Source organism: Phoxinus phoxinus, assembly GCF_949152265.1.
Source record: "Phoxinus phoxinus genome assembly, chromosome: 16".
Lineage (NCBI taxonomy): Eukaryota > Metazoa > Chordata > Actinopteri > Cypriniformes > Leuciscidae > Phoxinus > Phoxinus phoxinus.
In genome coordinates, this window is record NC_136891.1 from 32,073,899 (window position 1) to 32,087,437 (window position 13,539).

General features: G+C 36.7%; 2 protein-coding genes across 2 annotated transcripts; both read right to left on the reverse strand.

Annotated features, from left to right (window-relative positions):
• Positions 1-152: 152 nt before the first annotated feature.
• scg5 (secretogranin V) lies at positions 153-3,282 on the reverse strand. Its single transcript, XM_079584192.1, has 6 exons — positions 3,182-3,282; positions 2,599-2,833; positions 2,327-2,476; positions 2,006-2,118; positions 640-693; positions 153-476 (listed from the first exon to the last, which is right to left on the reverse strand). Exons 2-6 carry the CDS (start codon positions 2,819-2,821, stop codon positions 360-362), a joined length of 657 nt encoding a protein of 218 aa, XP_079440318.1. The 5' UTR covers positions 2,822-2,833; positions 3,182-3,282; the 3' UTR covers positions 153-359.
• A 1,935-nt stretch (positions 3,283-5,217) lies between these two features.
• actc1a (actin alpha cardiac muscle 1a) lies at positions 5,218-9,218 on the reverse strand. The gene is made up of 9 exons (XM_079584808.1): positions 9,038-9,218; positions 7,995-8,146; positions 7,788-7,916; positions 7,568-7,678; positions 6,630-6,714; positions 6,346-6,507; positions 5,856-6,047; positions 5,554-5,735; positions 5,218-5,466 (listed from the first exon to the last, which is right to left on the reverse strand). Exons 2-9 carry the CDS (start codon positions 8,121-8,123, stop codon positions 5,323-5,325), a joined length of 1,134 nt encoding a protein of 377 aa, XP_079440934.1. The 5' UTR covers positions 8,124-8,146; positions 9,038-9,218; the 3' UTR covers positions 5,218-5,322.
• Positions 9,219-13,539: the final 4,321 nt, after the last annotated feature.

A 13,539-nucleotide genomic window follows, 5' to 3' on the forward strand; every position in this document is an offset into this window, starting at 1 on the left:
ACGCCTCCTCAGCCGAAAATCATTCACAGCACTTTGGGGATGGTCCAGTGCTTTTAGAGAGTAAGGTCCTTCACGATGCAGGCATATCGGATGCGTATTGTGATATTTGTAAGTTAGATGAATCATGAAGTTAAAAACACATGCCCCAGATTATCTGCACATGAACGTATACGTCATTTTTATTTGATTAAGTGGTATTACAACAAAAGTTGTGCCAAGAGAATCATTCATGTTACAATCACCATTTGCACCCTTGCTCTATTAATAATATGATTTATTTGAATATCACACATAATTTAATGCTTATGTTACTGTGAAACAGAAAAGTCATTTTTATACAGATTTTATGAACATGATGTTCAGGCCTTGATATTGCTTGTAGCAGTTTCAACTTCATCTTCCTCAGGGAAATGTGGCGCTGATTTCTTGGCCACCACGTTATCCAGCCTCTGTCCCATCAGATATGGGTTTGCACTCTGAAACACAGTCAGTGACAGATCCTGTGACATTTTACTGACAATACGAGACATGTATGTAATTATAAAATCGTATAATTCTTGAGCTGTTCTGTTGAGAAGGATGCAGCAAAAGAATGTTGAAAAGAAATAATGTTTTAGATATTTCATATTCATAGCATACCCTTTTTCTTCTCTTTGGCCCACCCTTCAGCTTTTCATACAACAGTCCTTTATTCTGAAAGAAAAAAATATATTTAAGTGCAGTTTGTTACAAACCAGTATTTACATATCTGTACATTATACATTCTCTGTACATTAACTTCTACAACGCACTCTCATTCGTAACTATTTAACATTTTGGTGAATTGGTGGCTAAGTCGAATGAATTCATACGATCTAATTTAAAAATATAAAGGGTTTAGTTCACCCAGTAATGAAAATTCTGTCATTAATTACTCATCTTCATGTCGTTTCAAACCCATAAGACTTTTGTTCATTTTCGGAACACAAATAAAGATCTTTTGATGAAATCTGAGAGCTTTTTGTCCCTCCATTGACAGCTACACAACTACCACTTTGACGCTTCAAAAAGTTCATAAAGAAATCGGAAAACTATATGAAATCCATATGAATTGAGCGGTTTAGTCCAAATTTTCTGAAGAGACTTTAAGCTTAGCTATAGCTTTATATGATGAATAGATTTAACTTTATTAGCGAACACAAACAGAAGCTCAAGCGAACCAGCTTGACGTGCGAGAACAAACCCCATTGGTTCTTGCAGAAGCTCAAACTTGCTGTGTAACACACGAGAAAGAACCTCATTGCTTCCGTTAACCATAACTGATGTATGAGTTGATGAATGTTCATATGTGAATAAAAACCTAAATTCAATCTGTTCATCATATAAAGTGATCTCTTTAAAAAATGTGGACTAAAGCGCTCAATTCGCATGGATTAGTTTTACGTTCTCTATCTTCATTTGTGTTCAGAAGATGAACGGAAGCCTAACGGGTTTGGAACGACACGGGGGTGAGTAATTAATGACAGAACTAACCCTTTAAGGTCCTTCTACACTGTTGTTTATATTATATTGTTATTTTGCATTAAATTAGATAGTTATTTGTAGCATATGTTATGTATTATACTAATCGTATTTAATGATTCTATCAAGTACCTTTCCTGTACACTTACATACATATATGTTCTCCTCTACATTTAGTAAGATTCTTACATCCTAGTTGGTGAATCAATCAAATTAACTACATATAACAAATAACATATCCTCCTAACCCTATATGTAGTTAATTTGATTGATTCACCAACTAGGATGTAAGAATCTTACTAAATGTAGAGGAGAACATATATGTATGTAAGTGTACAGGAAAGGTACTTGACAGAATCATCAAATACGATTAGTATAATAAAAGTCTGATAACTGAGAGAAGGTAAAGTAACTTCACTGCACTTTTCACTAAATTAATCATTCATTTCATTTAAATGAAAAATCCGAAGTCCGGCCGGTTTCAAGGTGTCGAGTGTGAACTTACCCACTTCGCCAGCGCAGGGTAGTCATGCTCCGGGTCAAAGAGGTGCTGGTGTTTCTGGAACTCTCGACTGAACTCAGCGGTGTCAGGAGCGTTCTCTAAACATCCATTAGCAGCTATAAAGACATGATCACATTTTTACAACCAGGAGAGATGCATCCCATTCTCAAACCATTCACAGAGGTTAAGCTTTCTTTAGGAGGATATACTAAACATTTGAAATCTAATCAAATATTGAAAATGGATTCCTCTTGGTTTTTATGTGATTGATAATCTAAATGAATGGTTTGTGCACTGCATTCGGTTGCATTTGGATCTGCATACCAGTCTTTCCAAGGGGGCAAGGATTGGGAGGGTCGGGATAGCCATGGTCCTCGCTGAAGTCTTTGGGAACACTATCCCCAGTTAACTCTGCAACAATGTTAGGGATGTTCCCATACGGCCCGAGATGCTGGAGTCCCTCATGGGCACCACCTATTGGACAAAGTGTAAAATTACAGATAAAGGTAACCGCGTCATGAGTATCATACAATTCTTATATCTCCTGTATAATCATTTGCAACTTAAAACCTGCGCTTCTACAGAGAAACTCATACCTTGGATGCTGAGAGGACCCACTATGTTGGTTGCCTGGTGCGCGGGATACTCGACCCGGGGCCGCGCGATTCCCAGCTGCTCCATCACTCCATGAAGCAGGCGCTGGATGTCCGCCTCCGACACCTGATCCACCGTGCGTGGACTGCGGCCCGAAACCATACCCATCGAGCATATAACGACACTCAGAAGAACCGTGTGTGTCATTTTCCGAGCCGACCCCATCGTTGACTTTCACTACACACCGACAATAAACACAACATGTAGTTTACAACATTATTGCTGCGATGTATGTAAATTGTAAACAATTTTTTATTGTTTTATATTCACCGACCAGCTAATGTTGAAATTGGGTTATACACGTGATGCTATGATCTACAATTTAGATATTATTGCGCTCAAAGATAACGCACATCCCTGATTGTAAATACGTATGCCTACGTCACGGTTTGATAAAAACATAGGCCGTTATTTTATACGCGCACATTAAGAAACATTTGTTGTTCAGCAAAGCTAAACATCCAACGTGTTGTAGACTAACTTATACAGAATAAAGAGGTAAGCAAACACACAGAGGTAACCTACCATGTAATCTGGATTGAGAAAGAGTGTGTTTTCAACAGAGATGCCGTCCTCCTCCTCCTCGCTTCATTTGCTCCGTTGCTAAGCAGCCAATCATCACACCTATTGGTTTACAATGTGACTGGCACATATTTTATAGGAAACGGTAGGCCTATGAGGGGGAGGGGGGGGGGGGGGAACTCATATTTTCCATTTAAAAAAAAATTTAATTATATAATATATCAATCAATCAACAATCTTTGATTTTGTGTTTTCTTTGTGGTATACATTTATTTATTTTTGGAAAGCACTTTGGTTCACCTTGAGTGTTGTAAAGGGCTGTATAAATAAATGTTGATTGATTGATTGATTGATTGATTGAATATATAAATCACTTGGCTATCATTTCGTGTCGTCATAGTCCTTTAATGTTATAAACCTGTCAGTTTATTTACATTATAATAGTAGATTAACGTATACAATGCAAAGAATAATAGCCAACAACAATGGTTCAATTATTCAATGATTTCCTTGGACAGACAGTCTATTCTCGCGAACAGGCATGAATCCGGCTGTAGGCTATGTAGCATATTATTATGGAATATAAGCCTATCTTATATCATTCGATTTTGCTCCAATGTTTAATTGTGTTCTCTTGTTTACACCGCAGTTAATAAAATATGATGGTATTGACATTTTACAATCCCATTTTTGTAAAATCCAATAAAATCAAGAGTATGTTATTTGTTAATTGTCTTTAATTAACTTACAAAAGATTTTCAATGTTTTTACTGACCAACTTAATTTTATTTTGTATATATATATTTTTTTTTTTTTTTTTTATGGCTGCAACACAATCCAAAAAAGTTGGGACGAGGCATGTTTACCACTGTGTCACGTCACCTTTCCTTTTATTGATTTTTAATAATTTGGGAGTTGCATGAGGATACTAACTTTTTTTTTTCTTTTTTCTTTTGCCCAATCTCTTCTGATACAAGACAACAGACTGTGGTCGCCGTTGTCTGATTTTTCTTTTCATGATGGGCCATACATTTACAGTAGAAGACAGAACTGCAGGCATGCATCTCTACGGTGTGTCTAAAACACTGTTGTAGCACTGTTGTCCTCTATACAGCATCTCTGCATTGATGTAGGGCCTATAGATTTCTTCTTGGATAACAGAGATTCAAGTTGCATTTCTTGATTTCTTGATGTTAAGTGACAACAGTTTTCCGAAGTACTTCCAAGCACGTGGCTACATTTAACACAGCAGCATGACGGTTTCTCAGTGCCATCTGAGGGTTCGAAGGTCTCAGTCAACAGAGGATTCCTGCTTTGCCCTAAACTGAGATTTCTCTGGATTCCCTGAATCTGTTCACAATGTTGTAGATGGTGCAAGACCTAAATACCTTGCAATCTTGCATTGAGAAATAACATTTTTGAATTGTTTGACAATTCTCTCATGTAATTTGCCACAAAGAGATGAGTCATGACCTATATTTGTCTTGCAAAGACCGAGTCTTCTTTGGTGGATGCTCCTTTTATACCCAAACACGATACCCTTTAACTAGTGCCAATTCACCTGTGGACTGTTTCAAAACAGTTTAACTTGGATATTCTGTCATATTTTCACTTTTATTTTGCCTCTGCCTCAACTTTTTGGGGAGTGTGTTGCATCAAATTCAAAATTGGTGTATGTTTTGGACAGTGAAAAGGAATTGGAATTTTTTTCTTTGTACTTTTGTCAGTTTAAACAAAGGTTCAATAGAATTAGCAAATCACAGATTGTTGATTAATTTATAATTTTACAAAATATCCAAACTTCTTTGAAATTGGGGCTGTAGGTTTTGAGGACAAAAAAAAAATAGTTTTGCCCTTGGACATTTTGGACCTTTTTGCACTTGGACTTGTTCGATTTGCCACATTTAAAGTTTTGAGGATTTCTAGAAATCCTTTTTTTTTTTACTGTAATATGTAGCCTACAAAATGTACAGATATTAATAAACTGATAGCTGCATTTTCTTCATTAAACATTCAAAAACAAAACACAAAGCGTATTTACACTTCACAACTTTTATTACAACAGTAAATGTATATACAGCACAAGGCACAGTAACAAATGCATACGGAGGGTTAGATGGATTGACTTGAGGAGGATTGGATGTTTAGAAGCACTTTCTATGAACGATGGAGGGACCTGCCTCATCATATTCCTGCTTGCTGATCCACATCTGCTGGAAGGTGGACAGGGAAGCAAGGATTGAACCACCAATCCAGACGGAGTACTTACGTTCAGGAGGAGCAATGATCTAGCGGACGAACACAAGAACATGAATGTAGTTACACTGTAAAAATAGAACTATAAAGCAAACGAGAGCTCATTTAGAAACGTGTACCTTGATCTTCATTGTGCTGGGGGCCAGAGCAGTGATCTCCTTCTGCATACGGTCAGCAATACCAGGGTACATGGTGGTACCACCAGACAGGACATTGTTGGCATACAGATCCTTGCGGATGTCAATGTCACACTTCATAATGCTGTTGTAAGCGGTTTCATGGATGCCAGCAGACTCCATACCTGTGAGGTGCGATGTCACAAACTGTGTTAGCGATATTTCCATATTTCAGAAGGGAGTACTTGTGAAGATGAATGGACAGCAGCGTGTTTAGATGCAATGAAGGCCCAACTAAAATATACCAATGAAAGAGGGCTGGAAGAGGGTCTCGGGGCAGCGGAAACGCTCGTTTCCAATGGTGATGACCTGGCCGTCTGGCAACTCGTAGGACTTCTCCAAAGAGGAGGAAGAGGCAGCAGTGGCCATCTCATTCTCAAAGTCCAGAGCGACGTAGCACAGCTTCTCCTTAATATCACGCACAATCTCACGCTCAGCTGGAAGAGAAAAGAGAGGAAGTTAATTGGGAAAAGACAATGAAAACATTTGTTCTCAGATAATGACAATACATGACTGTACGTTATCCATGGCTTCTCACTGAATAAATGAAAACTTGGATATACTGTATAGTATATATAGTGTCTGATAAGATTTTTTTTTACAAAAACGATCTGCCTAGCAATAAGACAAACAAATTTACATTGATTTTAAAACACTGAGGTAATTTATTTTTAGTGTTTACTCATTTCTAAACCAAATGATTAAAAGAAGTACGATTCTTCATAGAGCACCCACCAGTCGTCACGAAAGAGTAACCCCGCTCTGTCAGGATCTTCATCAGGTAGTCCGTGAGATCTCGACCGGCCAGATCCAGACGCATGATGGCGTGAGGCAGGGCATATCCCTCATAGATGGGGACGTTGTGGGTCACACCATCACCAGAGTCCAGCACGATTCCTGTAACATGAGGCATTGGCATTTCAAGTTTTCTACTGGCATGTTATAAGTTTGTATTGCTTTCTATTACAGATTTATAGGATTTAATTCCTATTGCTTCTGGTGATTTGATAGACACTGACCAGTGGTACGGCCAGAGGCGTACAGGGAGAGAACAGCCTGAATGGCAACATACATGGCAGGGACGTTGAAGGTTTCAAACATGATCTGAAAAAGATAAAAATACAGCTTTATTAGCCTTGAATAAAATCATGAAAACATTTTCATTACTTGAAATACAATAAACAAATGAAATATGTAAATATATAAATATTAGATAGATAGATAGATAGATAGATAGATAGATAGATAGATAGACAGACAGACAGACAGACAGACAGAGAGACAGACAGACAGACAGACAGACAGACAGACAGACAGACAGACAGACAGACAGACAGACAGACAGACAGACAGACAGACAGACAGATAGATAGATAGATAGATAGATAGATAGATAGATAGATAGATAGATAGATAGATAGATAGATAGATAGATAGATAGATAGATAGATAGATAGATAGATAGATAGATAGATAGATAGATAGATAGATAGATAGATAGATAGATAGATAGACAGATAGACATATTGTTGTATAAAACCCAAGGCTCATGGGGCCACAAGGGGGTGCTAGGGCGATTGTGAAAACGCTCAAAGAAATGTAAATAAATAAATGAATAAAGCAAATACATTTTTGGTTACAGTTCATTTTAAGGTGAAATAGTTGCATTGTACTTACTCAAATAAAGCATTAGATTTAGGCTTTGGTTTAGGGTTAGTTACTTGTAATTATGCATAATTTACTGTTATTACTATAGTAAGTACGTACATGCGTGTAACTACTTCACCTAAAAATAAAGTGTTACCCAATGTTTTACAGTATCAATGTAAAAATATAATTTGAATATTTGACGGCTTTTATACGCAAAAGTAAAAATTAAAACTTTATATACACAAGGGGACATTAATATTTGGGGTCCGTGTCAAAGAAAAGTTAGTAAAGCCCTGCATTCGCTCACCTGTGTCATCTTCTCCCTGTTGGCTTTCGGGTTGAGGGGGGCCTCGGTGAGCAGAGTGGGGTGCTCCTCGGGGGCCACACGCAGCTCGTTGTAGAAGGTGTGGTGCCAGATCTGCAGAAATATATTAAATTAATAAATGAATGCATGTGAATCCCTTGGCCACCAAACTTAAAATCCTCATGTTTGATTAATGGATGAAAAATAATTCTGTGATTGCTACCTTCTCCATGTCATCCCAGTTGGTGATGATGCCGTGCTCGATGGGGTACTTCAGAGTGAGGATACCCCTCTTGCTCTGAGCCTCATCTCCCACATAACTGTCTTTCTGACCCATACCGACCATCACACCCTGAGGTAAAAGAGTCATGAATTAGATCTATAATCTGTTTGTTTGTATAATTTTAAATGTATTGCTTTAGATGCCCACCTGATGACGGGGTCTGCCAACAATAGAGGGAAAGACGGCACGGGGGGCATCATCACCGGCGAATCCAGCCTTGACCAAACCAGAACCATTGTCGCACACGAGTGCGGTAGTCTCATCGTCGTCACACATGATTGGTCTTTTCTAGAATGGTCCTGGGAGAAAGAAAACATGTGTTAGGAGAGTGTATAATTGTACAACAATGGTAATAAAAGAAATATTAAGTTCTTAGCTTCAAAATGGTCAAGCCTGCAGTATAAAATGTATAGCATCAGGTAAGGTCAATAAAAGGCCAAAAGCATCACAGCAGAACCCCTTTACACTATTTTAGGAATCAGCTCTTGTCTCTCTGAACAGAAGCCCCTGACCGAGTGTCCTATCTGTGGCTATTTCACAGTTGTCTGATGACAAATGACAACAGGACCTTAGGACCTCCTCAGCTGTCCAGAAACTGTAAGAGATCCACTGGCAACATGTCACTTCACTACATCTGTTGATGACTCTCTTTATTAGAGCATTTTCAAGTGAGCCTTATGAGATCTAGACATGGATAATACAACTACAGTTATCACTTCCTTCATTACTTCCAGTGTTATTTCTTTATGCCCAACCATCTGTTTTCATACATTTCTCTACACTCTAAAAAATGCTGGGTTGTTTTAACCCAATTTTGGGTCAAATATGGACAAACCCAGCCGTTGGGTTAAATTTTTATAATGAATTTTTAATCCAAAGTTTGGGTTTGTCCATATTTGACCCAAAATTGGGTTAAAACAACCCAGCATTTTTTTAGAGTGTAGCATTTCTCTAGCTAGTATATATATTATCACAGAGGATGAGCAATTATCAGAAAAAGTCTTTATCAGAAAAAGTAGTTTCTGTTAAGACCATCGATGTAAAATCAGCCGATTATTCACCATCTGCATCAACTATTCCAGAAATGTATGTTCCTTCCCATGAAGGAGATGAAGTGTTGGGTTATTCCATCTCAAATCTCTCTCTCTCTCTGAAGTAGTCCATAGATAAAGGTAGTAGCAAACACTCACCAAGTTGTAGCACAAGACTGGGGTTTCCACTGGGATGAAGGGCATCGGAGAAGGATGCCCCTTAAATATGCTGGTGGGTGGGGGGGGGGGGGGGGGGGGGGGCGGGTTCAGGATTTCACACAACACCAAATAAGAGATGCTAGAAAACGGCCCCCAGCCAGATATCCTGTACTATATTCTCCTGCAGGATTACCAAAACGGACAGATGTTTCTTAAGAGGGGACAGATCATCTTTGGTAGCAAAATAAGCAGTGGAAACTGTTTGTTGTGATTTCAGAGCCAAAAGGAAGGCCAAAAGAAGCTCTTTCATCGTTCTCTATCTCTTTTAAAATATTATGTAATGTTTAATGTCATGTTTTGTTATTATGTGTGGCAAAAAAAAAAGCACTAAATATTTCTTAATGATGACTGAATGTTAATAGATGTGATTTAGTCATAAATTTAAAGATAAATAGCATTGTTTAGGTATAAATGTGGCTAAAGAAAATAGTGCCATTCTTCTAAAGATGTACAACCATAGCGGTTATCGGACCATATTAGAGTTTTTTGGGGTTTTTTTGCTGTCATTTAACACTTTGATAAAGTCATGTTTAAAATGCTTTATAATTTAACATTGTTAAAATTGAGCAAATATCAAAATGAATATACATTTTTCATACTGTACATCATAATATAATGGCAAAACCAGTGTTGCCAATGTCTAAAACTAAAAATATTAAAACGTGTTAGCGTTACTTGAATACAGCTGAAATAAAATAAAATATAATTATTTTTAGGAAAACTTAAATGTAAAAAACAGGGCAGATAACTGAAATAAAATAAGTTGAAGAACTAATTACTTAAAACCGTGAAAAATAATTTTAAAGTTAAATAAAAATATTACAAAGTTATTAACAAAAGTGAATAAAGCACATAACAAAATTACTAAATCATTAAAATAAACTTTATAGTAAAAAATATAAAATAAAAGCTATTTTAAAATATGAATAAATACCATAATAGTGTAAAAATAATACTAAAATAACCAAAATTCACTTAAATGACTGATTTTTTGTTTTTGAGCAAATAGTATGGAATTGTAATATTGACATTTTCTTGGTCAATAACAATCATATCAACCAGAATTCAAATATTATGTAGGCAAAAGGAGACAAAAGCACATGCAAAAGAGTTGGTGTGTGATGCCATTACACACACCAAACAAATAAACCTAAAGGAATGTCAGGAAATCACACAACATGACCTTTGACATGGAACAATATATTTGTGTACGGTCAGTCGGTCACTGATGACACAGTGTAAAAAAAAAAAAAAGATTTGACTTCACAGGCATTGGAAAGGTCAGAGCGCAGGGGAAGTAACACAAGACGTGTGGGGTCACATCTAGGAGCCGGACCTGAGTAACACCACCTTTGTCAAATGGCCTGGGCCCTGGTATGCGATCGGGCCACAACATGCCAGACAGCTGAGAGGTGTGGGGGTGTTAGGAAGGACCCGTGTCCTTTCTCTGCGCCTGCTGTGCTCTGATTGGCTCAGCTCTGTCCTTTTAGGGTCATGCTGAGTGACAGGTGCTCCTGGCGACACATCAGTGCAGCTCCTCGGTGCTTGCTTGGCTCCAACTCCTTATTTGTCACCTTCTCCCCCCCGTTATCTCTTCCACTCGACACTGTGAGAAAACAGAATGTTTCCTCTGTATATTCCTCAATATTTGCGGAAAACTAGATTGATTCTACGCATATAATTTGGGTTAAAACATGCATTTTACAGATTTGTCTTTCACCATTTGGTGTTAAAGGTGCTATTGCCTCCTGTCATGGTGTGTGTGTGTGTTATCTTGTGTTGTTTCAGGCTTGGTGAACAGGAGATAATGTTCTATTTGTGACCCTCAAAGCTCAAACCTGCCTGAAAAAGGCCGTGATATCAGCGTGATAGTATTTTCTAACCTTTCGTTATCAGATTTCTGGAGTTTCTTACAGACCCTCTGGCTTGCTGTGCCAAAGTTGGATTATGTGTGAGCATTTTTGAGCATCATCCTCTATCCTCTCTGTTAGATGTGCTATTATTAGCAGTTTTTTTTCACCCTAGCTTGATAGATATCTACAGTACACAATCCATTCGGATTCCCTTGAACCCTCTCGTATACCGGTCCGTGACTGATACTAGCATCTTATTATAGCTCCGATGATGCCGTTCACCAAAATGAGATCATTGCTAATGATTTCTTTGCAATTGTAGTGTGGTTTAGTATCTTTCTGGTGAAACGCGTGGCTGAGCGTGATGCTCAGGAAAGATAAATGAAGGAATTTGGGTTTCTTGTTGGGATGTGTAGGACACATTTCTCAATACTTAGGTCACTTTTTCAAAACTCTTCACACAGTTCTCCTAACCAACTTTCAGCTCGGCACAGCAGTTCATTTCACACTCAAAATACACTATACCAAATCACTTCATAAATGTCTCAAATCACTTCATAAATGTCTCAAATCACTTCATACATGTCTCAGATCAACACATCCCATACGGAAATGTAATATGTGACACATATGTCCCTATATCGCTAGTGATGCCGTCATATATGCTAAATATAAGACAATATATTGCTATCACATATATACATATCTCTACATATATGTTGATAGGTTTTTAACATATATAAATTTGCCATATTAAATGAGTATATTGACATATATTAATATGATGTATATGATTATTATTTATATAATACTGTATGTTTTGACCATATATGTCACCGATATGTTTAATTTATAAATGTGCCAAACTATTTACTATTTAACTATTTATTTCAAGTCTACAGATCAAGTCTACATATCCACATTTCATTTCAATTTCTATAGCTCATTTTCGAATATTTTATAAATAAAATGTATTTATTATTATTTTACCTCTTCTTGACCAGCTCATAAAAACAAAACAAATACTACGCAAATTCTATTTGAAAACTGATAATTATGTATGTGATATGTATATAAAAAAACACTATTATACATACATAAAATATATGGGCTGGTTTTATATGTCAATTGTTCCATTTTCTAATAGGTTTTATATATGGGCAATGGGCATATATATTTTATATATGTGGATATATTTAATATGTATATTTCATATGTGTACATATATTACATTTCCGTATGGGATTCTTCCATAACAAAGGTTTACAGCCAACAAACACACTTTATCACTCACAAAACAATGACCTAAAAAACACTAACAACAGGAGCTTTATACACTGTTTTCCTCTGTAAATGCTTTCTTTATTCTACATCTCCACTGTTTACAATTCACTGCAATATATGTTACTAGAATGAATCAGACATGATGCATATGCTTCAATACTTTATATATGTTATGTATTTTTTAAGTAATTCCAAAGTACAACCATTTGTCTACACACCATCCACCGATACAGATACAATAGGAATCACCTGTGCTTGGTCCAATTGTTTCTATACCATTTAATTTTTAGATTAAAATATATTTCACTACAAAATTATTGTAGAAATGTGGCAAAATGCTGTCGTATACAGTTTTGTATTATGTTATTGTTTTGAACCTAAGTTTAACAGTTCTGAGATCAGCATGTGCAACTTGGCCTGTAGATACACAGAGTATTGGTGATTGTTGTGTCGAATTATGAAAATAATTAATGTAATTTGCATTTTGTGCCAAAGCAATGATGATCCACAGTTTAGCCCACATATACTTCTGTTGTGCTCACTGTGTGAAGAGTTTTGAAAAAGTGACCTAAGTATTGAGAAATGTGTCCTGGCGACTGTAAAAAGACAGTAACAGTTGTAATTCTACCATGAAAATATTTACTGGGTTGATGATCTATTAGCGTCAGTTCAGAAGCACTGCTGTGTGGGAGGCCCAGTGGTCAAACAAAGCAGGCAAACAACTCAAGCACTCGGACAGGGTCCTGTCTCCTTAAAAGGCCATGGAGGGGACACAGGATTTGCCGGTTTCAGACAGCTGTGCTTACCAGTAGACCACCACTTGGAGTGTGGCAACTGTTGGGCCCAAATGCTTTTTACATTCATTACATTGGGAACAATGGTTTGTTGATCAACCTGTTTGTGACATGAGCCTGCAGAGGTACAAAGTACACAACTTCCTTACTTGAGTAAAAGTACAGATACCCCATACGGAAATGTAATATGTACACATATAAAATATACATATATTAAATATAACCACATATATTAAATAGATACTGTATGCCCATATATAAAACCTATTAGAAAATGGAACAATTTACATATAAAACCAGCCCATATATTTTATGTATGTATAATAGTGTTTTTTTATATACATGTCACATATATAATTATCAGTTTTCTAATAGAATTTGTGTAGTATTTGTTTTGTTTTTATGAGCTGGTCAAGAACAGGTAAAATAATAATAAATAATACATTTTATTTATAAAAGATTCGAAAATGAGATAGAAATTGAAATGAAATGTGGATATGTAGACTTGATT

Coding starts and splice junctions, on each gene's coding strand:
- scg5 (XM_079584192.1), bottom strand. CDS start 2,821: ATGGGGTCGGCTCGGAAAATGACACACACGGTTCTTCTGAGTGTCGTT. Junction 2,477..2,598: donor GGGTCCTCTCAGCATCCAAG/GTATGAGTTTCT, acceptor TTTGTCCAATAG/GTGGTGCCCATGAGGGACTC. Junction 477..639: donor GGCCAAAGAGAAGAAAAAGG/GTATGCTATGAA, acceptor ACTGTGTTTCAG/AGTGCAAACCCATATCTGAT.
- actc1a (XM_079584808.1), bottom strand. CDS start 8,123: ATGTGTGACGACGATGAGACTACCGCACTCGTGTGCGACAATGGTTCT. Junction 7,917..7,994: donor TTGGCAGACCCCGTCATCAG/GTGGGCATCTAA, acceptor CTTTTACCTCAG/GGTGTGATGGTCGGTATGGG. Junction 5,467..5,553: donor CCAGCACAATGAAGATCAAG/GTACACGTTTCT, acceptor TTCGTCCGCTAG/ATCATTGCTCCTCCTGAACG.